Source organism: Corticium candelabrum, chromosome 21 (genome assembly GCF_963422355.1).
Source record: "Corticium candelabrum chromosome 21, ooCorCand1.1, whole genome shotgun sequence".
Classification (NCBI taxonomy): Eukaryota; Metazoa; Porifera; class Homoscleromorpha; order Homosclerophorida; family Plakinidae; genus Corticium; species Corticium candelabrum.
The window spans coordinates 2,062,664-2,076,629 of record NC_085105.1 but is presented as its reverse complement, the minus strand read 5'-3'; the positions used below and the strand labels follow the sequence as shown (position 1 = coordinate 2,076,629).

General features: G+C 40.4%; 1 protein-coding gene across 1 annotated transcript; it reads right to left on the bottom strand.

Annotated features, from left to right (window-relative positions):
• Window positions 1–9,619: 9,619 nt before the first annotated feature.
• LOC134196358 (uncharacterized) lies at window positions 9,620–13,819 on the bottom strand. Its single transcript, XM_062665461.1, has 14 exons — window positions 13,768–13,819; window positions 13,235–13,336; window positions 13,127–13,176; window positions 12,885–13,043; window positions 12,454–12,585; window positions 12,187–12,276; window positions 12,025–12,102; window positions 11,931–11,963; window positions 11,789–11,839; window positions 11,677–11,726; window positions 10,779–11,090; window positions 10,666–10,712; window positions 10,426–10,574; window positions 9,620–10,162 (listed from the first exon to the last, which is right to left on the bottom strand). Exons 3-14 carry the CDS (start codon window positions 13,160–13,162, stop codon window positions 10,046–10,048), a joined length of 1,254 nt encoding a protein of 417 aa, XP_062521445.1. The 5' UTR covers window positions 13,163–13,176; window positions 13,235–13,336; window positions 13,768–13,819; the 3' UTR covers window positions 9,620–10,045.
• Between the last annotated feature and the right edge of the window lie 147 nt (window positions 13,820–13,966).

Genomic DNA, 13,966 nt, shown 5'->3' with positions numbered 1-13,966 from the left:
ACATGAGATATGATACCAATCTTGAGGAGACTCTTCCACAAACAAAAGAGAACAAATTGAGCTTCTTAAGAGGCTTAGTACTGCCAACTGAATAAACTTGAAACCAAAATTAAGGTAATGATGTTGCCACGTGTTACTCAAGAGCAGTTGAATACGGGTTTTTCAAACTACCGAGCTATCTTCACATCTGACAATGGAACCCAAATACAAACAGCAAGACAAGTCTATCAGTCAATGTCACATGATGAGCATGATTTGTCTAATTTGAACTTTTCAAACACATACTTTAGTTGTACTAGAATTTCCTTCAAAAATCATGTTTGCAACAAGCTAACTTTTCTGGGTGTTGCATTCACTCTCGTTACACAGTTGACTTTTCTGATGCTGATCTATCAGGAGTTGACTTTCAACGTTGTGAAAGTCTCATTACAGGAGGAGTCGATTTCAAAGGAGCCATATTAGATAACGCAAAGTTTGACAATGGTGTGAAACAAAAACTGCTTGCAAAACTAAAGCTACAATCTAAAGCCAAATGACGCATTTGTATGTTCCTTAGCTGCTTCTTGATCAACTTCATGTGATAACTCTTATTATATATGCTGTTGTTGTATTGACTGAATGTAGTCAAGTAAAAAATGTTGCTACAAATGCATTTTATCTAAACTATTGCTGTCTCAGTTACCAGATGGTGCAGTGCTATTTACATAAAAAGTTGTTTGAGTGTGACAACCTGCATGTCTAGACAGTTCTAAAGCCTAAAGCTACAGTATGATCGAGCTGTACCTTCATGTAACAACCATTCAATTGCTTTGAATTTGAGGTACTTACAATTCTAGGTTTCTCACTGCCTATTAACTTATCATTATTTACTAATTAATTCAAGCTGCACAAGAATGAAATTGTTTCAAAGCTGTACAGTACAGTAAAACTTGCCTTAACAGAAAAATTCGTATTGCCAAATTAAAAAGCTCAAACCTTATTGCATTCTTTTCATTTCTTTACGTCCTCAAATCTATTTCTCTTCCCCCACTTGATTAGTCCTAAAACAAGAATGTGGTTTATCACTTCTTGTAAGAGCATGATTTCAACTGGTAGACAATATTGTCTGTCCTTGTAGAATAACATTTTCGAAGACAATCCCAGTGATGCCAGTTTTGTTGCTTCTAAACCATTTCACCCAAAAGAACAAACGTATAAAATAAAAATATAATTAATTAACAATTACCTAAAATATTGTCACGTGATACTAGATCTTCTAAAGTGGGTGATAATTACTACAACTACCATACACAAACAACACTAACACAACCAGATACAATTACCACCACCACCACATTATGCACCACCACTAACATCAACCAACACCATGGCATCATGTAAAACAGACATCTACATTGATGAACATGTAACATATACTGCTGCTTACCTGTTGCAAGCAGTGCAGTCTTTGTCTAGTCATTATAACTGTAAACAGTAATTCACATGAGACCTTCATAGTAGCAGCCATTAAAATGCAGGGTGGCCCGAATTGTCCTGAAAACAATTAAACATTATTTATTGATATTTGGTACACACTGAACCTAGCAAACACTAACACAGTGCAAACTGTAATATATATATACTCTCTAATGCTCATAAGCTTAGACTTAGAAGTGAGTAGTAAGCAAGAACCACAAGACATGTTTTTATCTATTTATTTATTTATTTTATTTATTTAGTTATTTTATTATCTATTTATTTATTTATCTATTTAACTATTTATTTATTTATCTATTTATCTATTTATTTATTTATTTAATTATTTATTTATTTATTAGATGGCATGAAAGGTTGCTAATTTGTAACGATGCTATACAATTAATTAATTAACGTAAACGTTCATATTTAAGTTACATCAGGCACAAACCTTAGTTTAGTCTCACGTTCCACCAAATTTACACCAAAATGTCATTGATATATATTCCTCTCTTTTGTTGTAAGATGTTAACTATTTAGTTAACTTAATACTAAAGCTTCCCTCACCGAAATTAGTTATTTGCAATACAGTACGTCAGAATACAGTACGTACACACGTAACATAGACATGCCAGCTACGCGTAGTAGATATAGCACTTCCCAACACTACAAAAATTATACACACCAGAACCAGTCACCAGAGCCGTGTTCACGTACAAAGCCTCGGTCGTCCCAGACCCTCTCGCGCTAGCGTTGACTGTTTCCGTATGACTCGACAACGCAATTACGTTTTTCTTAGTCTAGAGTGGTACACACGGCGATTGCAGGTAAAAAGACTGATGTATTATAATGAAGCGATGTGTTTATATAATCACTGGTATGCTAACGTGCACTAAGACGTAAAACTATTATATTACTACATTACATATCACTCTCCCTCAGACAAAATGTTAGGGTCCAAGTCTACAATTTAGTCATTCAAATATTGTGGACGAACTCTTTGACGTTGAGATCTTCTAAGTACTTGCGGAGAATCTGATTCAAACGGGATCAGGTAACTCTTCCGGATTATACTCAGAGTCCGTGGAAATATCTGAGAGAATCTCTCTCTGTTGGTTTACATTTGTTTTAGTGTCCAGAAGATCCCTCTGTTGGTTCACATCTGTTCTAATATCTATAAAACGCAAGTTACGTTGTGCTTAAGGCTTTATTCTATCATGATCGAGAGTCACATCCTTCCTCTCATATGGTCGACGAACCTTGTCTACTACGTCGAATACCTTTTTAACAACTTTATAAGGTCCCATCCATCGTGGACAGAAAGAACGAGATACTTGTTTTCCTCCACTAGGACGTGTAATCCACACTAGATCTCCAACGCTGTATGGGGTGAAGTGCAACTTTGATTTGTTGTACTGTCTTTGTCTTTCATTTGACCTATGACTGTAGTTTTTCTTTACCTTTGGTATATGTTAGGAACAGATGTCAAACTGTTCTCTACATAGGCCATTGGTGATGTCGTCTTGTGTCCTGTTATTCTGCACGCAGAATCTGCTGCAGCTTGTAACAATGTTCTAGGCATCTCTTTGAAAATAACTCTATACGGAATGTCTCCAATCCACTCATGATACGACGTATTATAGGCCAGTTGGACTTGTGTCAGATGGTTTTGCCATGTTGTATGGTTAGAATCTATCACCTTTGCTAGCATTTCACCCAATGTCCTACTAGAACGTTCTACCACACTATTTGCTTGGGGGTGATATGCCGTTGACTTAGTATGTCGTATTCCATGTTGACTACAAAATTGCTCAAAAGCTCGCCTTGTGAAACATGTTCCATTGTCGGAATGAACTACTTCTGGCAGTCCATATCTACCAATCCATTCTTGAATCTTGCAACTTACTTCTTCTGTTGTCAGTCATTGCAATGGGCACAATTCCACATATTTGGAAAATGCATCCTAAGATAAATTGTGATCCCTTGTCGGTTCGACGTAACGGTCCTTTAGTGTCTATTTCGACTCTCTCAAACGGTTTCTCTGCTATAGGGCGTTCTTTCAATGGAGATCGCGCTCTTTGATGTGGTGGCATCTTTAATTTTCCCCACATGTATGACAAGATTTGGTGTAATCCCAGGCCCAGATTCAGATGGAGTTCAGGGATTGCAACTCCCTCTTTTCCCATAGGCGTGGTTCAGTAATTTTATATAATTTTATTAGAAAAGAGAAAATTACTAATGCTATAAATAACTGCCACCAGGTCAACCCCCTCTTTTAAAAATTCCCGGATCCATTACATCTCTGTTTACAGTGCTCTACCAAAATCGATCCAATATTCGAGTCAATGTCTTCTTGACACCCTGATGTCCTGAGAAAGCATTATCATGCGCCAGCCGAAGTACTTCAAGTATCAGAGCAATAGGTAAGACAATCGGCGAATGCCCCTGAGATGAAGTTCTATGTAATATTCCATCTTTAGATAGCGTTAACTTCTTCTGTAGTAAACTTTGTAATTGTAGTTGTTCTGGATGATCCAAACTCAATTGCTTCGATGTATCACCACTAACATGGCTAGATGCCGTTGATAGCACAAGATCTCTCCTCTGGAAGTCCTTGAAAGTGTTCGTCGTCCAACAATCGCTCTGCCTCAACATACAAACTTTTGATGAGCTTCCTTGAGGCGAAAACAATGACGCGGGACTTGTTATTTTGTCTTCCTGTGTAAAATGTTCTTCTTTATTACCAAATCCAAGACGACTGAGAGCATCCGCCACTCTATTTTGATCTCCTTTTATGTATTCAGTAGTGAAACAGTATTCTTGTAATTTCGCTATTCATCTGTCACGACGACCCCATGGGTCTTTGGCAGTAGATAGATATTGGAGTGGAAAATGATCAGTCCGCAGCAAAAATTTTGTTCGAAGCAAATGGTGTCGAAAGTGACGAGTTGCCATAACGACTGCAAGAAATTCTCTATCATATGTAGAGTATCGTCTCTCTGTCTTAGATAAAACTCTACTAAAATATGCAATCGGTCGTAGTCTTTCTGAACTTTCTGGTGCCAGTTCTGAACCAATCCCTACAGTTGATGCATCTGTAGTCAAAACAAATGGTTTATCTGCCACAGGATGAGCCAAGGTCGGTGCTGTAGACATTTTTCGCTTCAAAGTATTAAACACATCATGACAATGAGTTGACCACTGAAATGTCTGTTCTCCAGCTAACATAGATGTTAAAGGTGCTGCAATTGTAGAATGCCGTGAAATAAATCGACGATAAAAACCAGTGATGCCCAAGAAAACCTTCACCTCCTTGACAGTAGCAGGTGTAGGTATTCTTTCAATAGCAGCAACCTTCTCTAAATCAGGATTAATTCCTTCCGCACTAATATGAAATCTACAGAATATTGCAGGAGTTGTAACAAATTGACACTTTTTAGCATTAAGTCGAAGTCCGTATTTGTGAAGAGTTGTAAATGCTAGTTCCAACCGATCCAAATGTAATTGAAATGTATCTGAAACTATACAGAGATCATCCATAATGATATAGAGGACTAGCTGAATTGGTGTTAAGTGTCCCAGAACTAGTGACATCATTCGACAAAACGTTGCTGGAGTACCCTTCAAGCCAAAGGTGCATTCTGTTGAACTCATACAAACCTGAAGGTGTCCGAAACGCTGTCTTTTTCTTATCCTTTACCACGGTTGGCACTTGAAAATATCCTCTTGCCAAGTCCAAGATGCTAAAAAATTTTGCTCCTGATAGCGACTCAATCACCTCTTGAAGATTCCCAGTTGGTTTTGCTGTGTCTCTAGTTTTACCATTTAACTGTCTGTAGTCTACGCATAAACGAAGACTTCCATCACTCTTTCTAACGGGAGATATAGGTGCCGCATATCCAGAAGTAGATGGTCGAAATATCCCTTCTCGCCGTAATCGTCTCACCTCATCTTTAACCTCAGCTTTCCATCTTGTAGGTAGACGTCGAGGGCGGCAAGCTATTGGAGTTCTAGTAGTAAGCGGAATCGTATGTTCAACATCTACTGAATACCCTTCATTGCCTGCACCTGGATAAGCGAACACGTCCCGATGACGTTTAGAGGATTCTCCAATTCTTGTTTCTCATCAGAGCTCAATGACTCACCCAGATCTATGTCAACCATTGGGTTGTAAATATTGGTACTCTTTCCAACTGGTCTTCGATCCACCCCATCCAACGCAGTTGCTTCAGTAAATTTCGCCAAACTTTGTCCTGAACGTATTACTACAGGTTCTGTGCAGACATTCATAACTCTCACCGGAACGTCTCTCCCTTTTCCTCCAACACAATAGGTAGCACATCCCAAAAGTCCTGAACGTTCAGATAACTCGTCTACTACTTCCACAATTCCTGTCAATTCACTAGTAACATTGAGGTGTATATTTCCCCAAATTATGGTTTCTTGCTCAGGCCCGACAAGTACACTACTTGGCGAATACACCCGACCAAACTTCAAGACCTTGTTGGTTCTGATTTGACTGGTTGGAATGTTGTCGCTTCTTCTCTTTCAAGAACAACTTTCTATTAGCATCATCTATCTGGACCTCAAGAGTCGACAGAATATCAGTGCCCAACACCCCACAGTCGATTTCTTTCACAACATAAAATGAACTGTATATCTTTTGAGATCTCAACTGAAACGACGTAACTACAGTTCCCTCACATTGTAAGGTAGTACCATCAACCATTATTGGTTGGCGAACAATATTCCTTCTAACTGTCATGTGGTTTATCTGAACAACATCAAGTGGTATCAAGCTGATGTCTGTTCCTGTATCCACTAAAAAGAAAGAGGGTGCTGGTCAATATTAGCGGTAACCATAATTAGACCGTGAAGAGCCGTGGCTAAATTGGTGATTTGACCTCCTCTCTTTTTTTGATGCGGGAAATGCAGCAGTACAGTTTCGGGCAACATGCCCCGGTCTCAAACATCGATGACAATCGTGAAAATAAGGACAACTAGACCGAAGGTGGTTAACATCACCACAAATATAACATCTCTTACCAAGCATTGGATCTCGAGGTTGCTGATACTTCCTTCTAGGTGTCCACCTCCGACCGCGACCACACATCGACTGCACTGTCGCTTGGGTGTCTAAACTGTCGTTGCCAAAAGCGGTAACTGTCTGACGAGCAGATGACATATCGTTGTAGATTTCCATGTCCCATCCGGAAGCTGAGGGAATTCCGGCTAATCGAAGTTGATTGACTTTCTCAGCTAATTCTTTGACACCTTTAGGGTTAGCAGTCTTGTCCCTTCTCAACACACTTTGGAATTCTCTTGATAGACCATCTAGAAATGCGTCTCTGGCCAAAGCAATCACAGATCCACTATCAAACTCTGGATACGCTAGCCGTACTAACCTGTCAATGTCGTGCGCGAACGCCGCTGGAGGTTCTTCGAACTGTTTCCGTTTTCTGCCGTGCAACTCCTCCACCGCGAGCCGCCTATCTATTGCCCCACCAAGGAATTTCTTCTTTAGTGAAATCACAGTAACATCAAAATCCTGCTTTCTTTCGTTCTCCAGACGTCGATAGTTCTCAAAGGCCGCCCCTTCCGATCGGGATGCTAGGGCGAGTGCCTTCTTCTTACCTTCAAAACTCTTAAGCGCTGTCCAGACAGTAATACGGTCCAGAAAGGAAAGTAAATTTTCAGTTCCATCAAAACCTGAGGCGCATCACGTTGCATTCTAAAATCCCACTCCTCTCACCAATGTGGTACACATGGCGATTGCAGGTAAAAAGACTGATGTATTCTAGTGAAGCGATGTGTTATATAATCACTGGTATGCTAACGTGTACTAAGACGTATAACTATTATACTACTACATTGCACTAGCTTATTTGTTCACAATTTGGAAAAAATAAATTAAGCAAAAAAAACCTATAGTAAACTTTGAGCCTACTTAATTAGTGACGTAGCAGAAGTAATGGGTAATAGATCAATGGAAGGCAAACGAGGGCGAAATAGTGCACGAGATGCCATCTAGACTCGACCCAGTTTCTCTGCGCCCTCGTCATTCCCCGGATCCGTCAAGTCATCTGCGCCTCGTCATTTCCTGGATCTGTCAATCCGAGAAATGACAAGGGCGGAGAGACTGGGTCGAGTATATGCAATCGAATTTCACAGATTTTCCTAATCATCTATGAGCTCAAGAAGTACTGTAATACAAGGCTTTTAGAGTAACGCATTCTTGTATTCTCAAATGTGTTTTGAATTGTGAAGACAGACCTCTAGCCTCGAATTTCCAGACCAGAGAGCGCGCGAACTCTAGTCTGGACCAAGGCGATACCAAAATGATTTCGGAAGTATTTATCAAAAGCGATGCTAAATGGTGTCTAACAGCGTAGGATCGTTTTACCTAGATCAACATATCATTTGTAAATGCCATGAGATCTCACAAACAAAGAAGAGACGTCTGCAGTGTTTGCGTCGATATCTTGGTAGACGGCATGAAACGACGACTCTTTGATTCTTCAGCAGACCGCTAGCTAGTCTAACCGCTCGACTAGCGAGACTACCGCTCGACCAGTTGTCAAAGGTGATGGTGTAGCGACGCTGCTGTGCATGTCCTCTCACCGCAAGCTTGAAAATATCAAAGAACTGAAGCTGAAATTAAAACTAAGATGTGTGTGTGTGTGTGTGCAGAGTCTGATCATTGTTCTGGCATGCAGAGTCTTGTCATTGTTCTGGCGTGCACTTACCCGCCCACGAGGATTTCACACGCGCGCAATAAGGTGCTAGTGCACTTAGCATAACCAATTATTGCTAAGCCAATCAGAATTTACAACCGAGATTTGGGTTGTAGAAGCTGATTGGCTAAGAAGGGCTATTTCCGAAATCATTTTAGTATCGACTTGGTCCAGACTAGAGTTCGCGCGCTTCGCGCGCTCTCTGGTCTGGAAGTTCGAGGCTAACAGACCTCGTGAGGACGTCGACAACGGCACGCGCAAAGCGGACACAGCTCAAGATGAACACTTCACTACATTAGAACAAACCCCGCAAGAGTTTGCAGGTAAGATGACCGAAACAGGAGAGGCAGTAATCGTCGCAGAAGCAAAGCTACCTAGAGAAATGAAACGTCAGTCTAGTTTAGTCAAATTGGATGTGGGAGGCCACAAGTACACCACATCTCTCACAACACTGAGGAGTCAACCAGACTCTATACTGACAGATATGTTCAATAGACGTTATCAACCCACGACTGATGAAGATGGAGCTTACTTTATTGATAGAGATGGCACACATTACAGGCATATTCTCAATTACTTGAGAGATGCTACCGATCTTGAGGAAACTCTTCCACAAACCAGAGAAGCAAATTGAACTTCTACAAGAATCTGAATACTGTCAACTGAATTACCTTGTAACCACCATTAAATTGATGCTGCTGCCACGTGTTACCCAACGTCAGGTGGAGTCAAAGTTTAGGGACTAGTGGGACCAGTACGAATGTAGCCCCGACTGCCAATCTAACTTGGGAGAGATACCAATACACCTAGAAAAAGTAATAGCAAAGCCACCCAACGGCCAAGACTGGATTGCATTTGATAACTTCAACCTGTCTGACTTGAATTTCTCAAAAAGCTTTTCTGAACATAAAATGTCTTTTCGAATGTCTAATTTACGACGAGCTAATTTCTCCCAATGCTATTTCGACCCTGATTGGCAGGTTGATTTTTCTGGTGCTGATCTATCAGGAACAGACTTTCGTGGTTGTGAAGGCCTCATCTCAGGAGGAGTCAAATTCAAAGAAGTCGTACTGGATGAAGCAAAGTTTGACGATGGTGTGAAACAACTACTACTTGCAAAACTACAGTCTAGAGACGAATGATGGATTTGTGTGCTTTTTAGCAGATCAATTCATGTGCAAACTTGCATGCTAAAACTGATAGTTGAGAAGCTCTGTTGTACCACTTGTTGTTGTTGTTGTTGTTGTTGTTGTTGTATTGGCTGATGTAGCAACTTACGAATACTCCCACAAATTCACAATTTTAACTAGACCATTCATTGCTGCCACGGTTACCAGATTAGAAGCCAATAGAAGTGGGCGTGTCCATAAACATGGGCGTGTCACGTAGCATTTGTGAACATTAGCCCCCATTTCCAGAGGTCACGCTAAATTTTGTTGTGTCTTTCTTTTAATTGCGTTTTAGAAGTACCTAGGCAGTTGCACTGTCTGTCTAATTCTCAACTGTGATTTCACAAGCGCAAGAATTGTTAACAGAAATCAACTACAACAAATGTTCACAATTACACACTGCACCCTACAGTCCTAGAGCTCCTCCACGTTTGATCTCTAGGTTAATTGTTTCTGTACGGTCAGCTTCTTGAACAGATGCCACAAAATACTTCAACTGGCAAATCTTCTTGACATCAAGGCAGTGCTTGACTTCGAATACCTCTTGCACTTGCTTGAATGGCAAGTGTACATTGTCCACATCTCCCGCTATAGTCTCAGTAGTCAGACCTTCCTCCTCAACTTTCCGGATTACCGGAAAGGGAAAAGGAGCTGGTTATACGCGAGACTAGGCGAGAGATTCATACCTCAAGCGGTTGGTGTGCCACCCTTGAGAGTAACAGTAGGCTGTGACGCTTCCCCTCCACTCTCAGCACACTTAGCTAGAGTTTCTGGACATCTTGAAGTGTCCTTGCATTGAAAAGCCTACAAAATCAACATCTAAGTTAGCTAGAACTGAGTTACAGAGTGCTCATAGTGAAAAGGATAGTAAACTACTGAGTAGTGCATTATGTTGCAGTACCAAGCTAGCTCAGAGAAGGAAGATTTATAGAGGCTGCAATATCAATTGTTTGACTAATGGGACCACATATTGATGAGCACACAAAGCATGAGTAACTATAGAACTGAACTGGTTGAGTGTTGACGAGTGTCACAGTCTACACACCACAGCAAACAGATGGACATACGTTTGTGCTTTCAGCAGACAGAACCTTCTCTTGTTGTAGTAAGGACAAGTCAAAGTCTGTTCCTTCTTCTAGGGACTTCTTACATTCCAGACTCGCACTAGAACACAGTCCTGACGTGTTGCTGTTGAGATCTCGCTGTAGCATACCTACTTGCATGCAATAGAGAAATAATGCAATTACTGCACTTACAGTATAGCTACAAACATTGTTAAAGCTCGGAAACCTAAGACAGGAACTCACTCTCTGTGGTGCTGTCTTTTCTTGTTGTACACTTATGATCCTCATCACTAAACAATAACAAGTCTAGTTGAACTAGGTTGTAGCCTAGAGCATAAACTGTATATAGAACTCACTTTACAATCAACTGCTTGTGACTACTAACAACTTTGTCACAACTTTCTAAATGCTCAACCCTTGCAATCAGACCTCCTACCATCTTCTCGATGTTTCCACATCGCCCATCAAGAACTTGAATTTTTTCCTCATGGATTTTTGAAGTTTGTTCTCCACTTGTCTGTTCTGGCCGTGCAACAGCAGAACTTTTCTCTTGAATCGATGCTTGAGTTTTGAGTTGCTTTACTGCACTAGAACAGACATAAGGCGACAGCAAACTGCTGGATGGTAATGTCAACTCCCCTGACGTCTCCTGAACATTTCCCATAGAGCTACACAAAGCACAGGCTTATTACGTTAGACAGTATACAGACTATCACAGCCTTAACATATGAATATTACAATACAAACAATAATTTTTAAGTAAATAAATAAGCGAGTAAATAAGTAAATAAATAAATAAGGAAGGAAGGAAGAAAATAAGTAAATAAGTAAGTAAGTAAGTAAGTAAGTAAGTAAATAAGCAAGCAAGTTAGTAAGTCAGTAGGTAAATAAGCAAGCAAGTGAGTGAGTAAGTAAGTAAGTAAGTAAGTAAGTAAGTAAGTAAGTAAGTAAGTAAGTAAGTAAGTAAGTAAATAAGTAAGTAAGCAAGCATGTAAGTAAGTAAGTAAGTAAGTAAGTAAGCAAACAAGTAAGTAAGCAAGAAAGTAAGTAAGTAAGTATATAAGTAAGCAAATAAGTAAGTAGGTAAGTAAGTTAGTAAGTAATTAAGTAAATAAGTAAGTAAGTAAGTAAGTAAGTAAATAAATAAATAAATAAACAAATCAATAAGGAGCATTTATAACGTAACATGCAGTGTGTGTAAAACAAGAGTAACTGAGTTGCATTCATGCAACTGAACGCTACCTAATAACTTACCGAAGTTGGCCACAAACGACAACTCTTGCAACAGCTGCGGTATTGGAAATCTAAATCATATACTATGCATCTATTTCCCACAAGATAATCAATTATGCCACTTCTCATGCACCTCTTTGCTCTGTTTCCAGTCACCAGTGTGTTGAGCGTGCGATTGTGATTGCTGCAAAGAGAAACAAGTAAACCAAGTCAATGCATATATATATATATATATATATATATATATATATATATATATGCATGCAGTATCTAACCCCTTCGTTTTGTCGCTCTATTTCCAGCAAATCCTATAACATAAATCTTAATTGATTACAAATATGTCAACGCTGGAGTTGCTAGGCTTCTAACGTCCAAGTGGCCTGCAAGTTGCTTTTTGTTAGCCAACTTCTGTTCTCTAGCCTTTTCATACTCTCTTTGTCGCGCAACCTACAGCCAATTATACATGAACATAAACAATCGGACTCGTTGGATTGCACGTGTAATCGCCTAGAGAGGCAAACCACTAAACACCTCTTCAGCCTGACATTTCATTTCAACGTCCCTTGAATAGGTGAAACTGTTCCAAAAATTGAGGCGTGGCGACATATTAATCATTTCATCCTTGTAACAGAACAATATCAGGGTATGCGAATGGACTTACAGTATAGGCACATGCATGTAAACGTTTGCCTGTTCTATACCATCCCGTCTGTCTGCCAGTCAAAGTTAGCCCATGCAAGCAAATTTTATTTCAATCACCAACGGACGACAAAGTCTAGGACAGAACACACGTTGTACCTCAGATTGGAAACGAATTATACGCTCGTCAATTTCGTTTCGCCTTCTCCTCACTTCAGATATTTTGTTAGTCAACTCGTCTATAGCATACTTGAGTGTTTGCTGTTCTCTCAAAAGAAGAGTTCGTTGGTCCTGCGTATTCGAATTATACCGTATTACGTAGTGTCAACAAAGCATCCAACGTAACACTGTATACAGAGACTCTTCCCTGTCAAACTACGTAATTACTGTAAACGTACGGCGTTTTGTTTGCGAAGGCCTCTACACCTACTGCATGCATGTGCGTCTAACCTGCCGTGTGTGTGTGTGTGTGTGTGTGTGTGTGTGTGTGTGTGTGTGTGTGTGTGTGTGTGTGTGTGTGTGTGTGCGTGCGTGCGAGTGCGTGCGCGCCATACATGGGTGTGTACGTTGTGCACGGTAACTAAACTTACCAACATTTCACTATCCATGTGTGTGGACACCAAACCATCCAAACAGTCGTCAATTTTAGATTGTCGTGTCCATGCCTCATCATGTTTTGCCTTTAGAGCTACTAGAAAAACATGGTACTCTTTTCTTTCTTGTAAGAGACGTCCTTGTTCGGTCTGCTTCTGTAGAGGTAACGCGTAATCGAAAAAATACACAAATAGCTAAGCTAAAGTACACTCATGCACAACAAGCAACAGAACTATACCTCTAGGTCATCACAAACTGTGTCATTGCCGCTCATTCTCGTGCATGTCCCTGTAGAAGGATGAGTATAAATGTAAAGAAACAAAGACTATCTATAGCTGAGACGTACACAACCTGTGGTCTAGGAACTGCAGTTTGCGCACCGTACACAAATTTGACTTCAACTTGTTGACACCGGTACAGGAAAGCCCACGACGATCGATTGAAAAGCCTGTATGTTACATATACCCAATACGTACAACCCAATAACAGCAGACGTCACGAGTGCATGCTATTGGGGAAAGACTAGACACACCAGAGGGAAAGTTTGGGTATGTTTCTAACTCTACCTCTAGAGTCCCCCATTCCTTCTGAAAGTCTGGGTATAATTCTAACTTCACCCAGAGTCCCTTCCCTGCCAACAAGAAACAATAGCACTGCCCAGAGCTGTGTAAGCAACAGGGTCGAGTCTAGAAACCAAACCAAGTGCCCACAATATATCTGCAGCGAACAGGCAAGCGTACGTTGACGAGCGTGGCTCACGAAATGCTCGTGCAACCCACGCACGATCTACTCCGAGTAGCAGCAGAAAAGTCATACTTCTAGACCTCTCTGGCCTATAAAATCATAAAGAAAGAAAAGAGCTCTATACATGAAGCTTACTTAGCCGTCGACGGCTCCGCACAGTGCAGTCACTCTTTCTACACAGCACTTCCTGGACTGGCAAGGTTCCCGAATGTTGGAAACTTTACCTTTACTGACGTGTTATTTGTGCAAATTTATGCATCAGCATTAGCACACGTGAGTACAGAATAAAGTGACAAAATTGTAAACCCAGCAACGGAGGATTTGAAAACTCGTA

Excerpts from the sequence above, each read along its gene's own strand:
- LOC134196358 (XM_062665461.1), bottom strand. The coding sequence starts at position 13,162 with ATGAGCGGCAATGACACAGTTTGTGATGACCTAGAG. Across the intron at positions 11,840-11,930 it reads TAGAGCGACAAAACGAAGGG|CAATCACAATCGCACGCTCA; the intron begins GTTAGATACTGC and ends TTCTCTTTGCAG. Across the intron at positions 10,713-10,778 it reads CACAAGCAGTTGATTGTAAA|TGATGAGGATCATAAGTGTA; the intron begins GTGAGTTCTATA and ends GTTATTGTTTAG.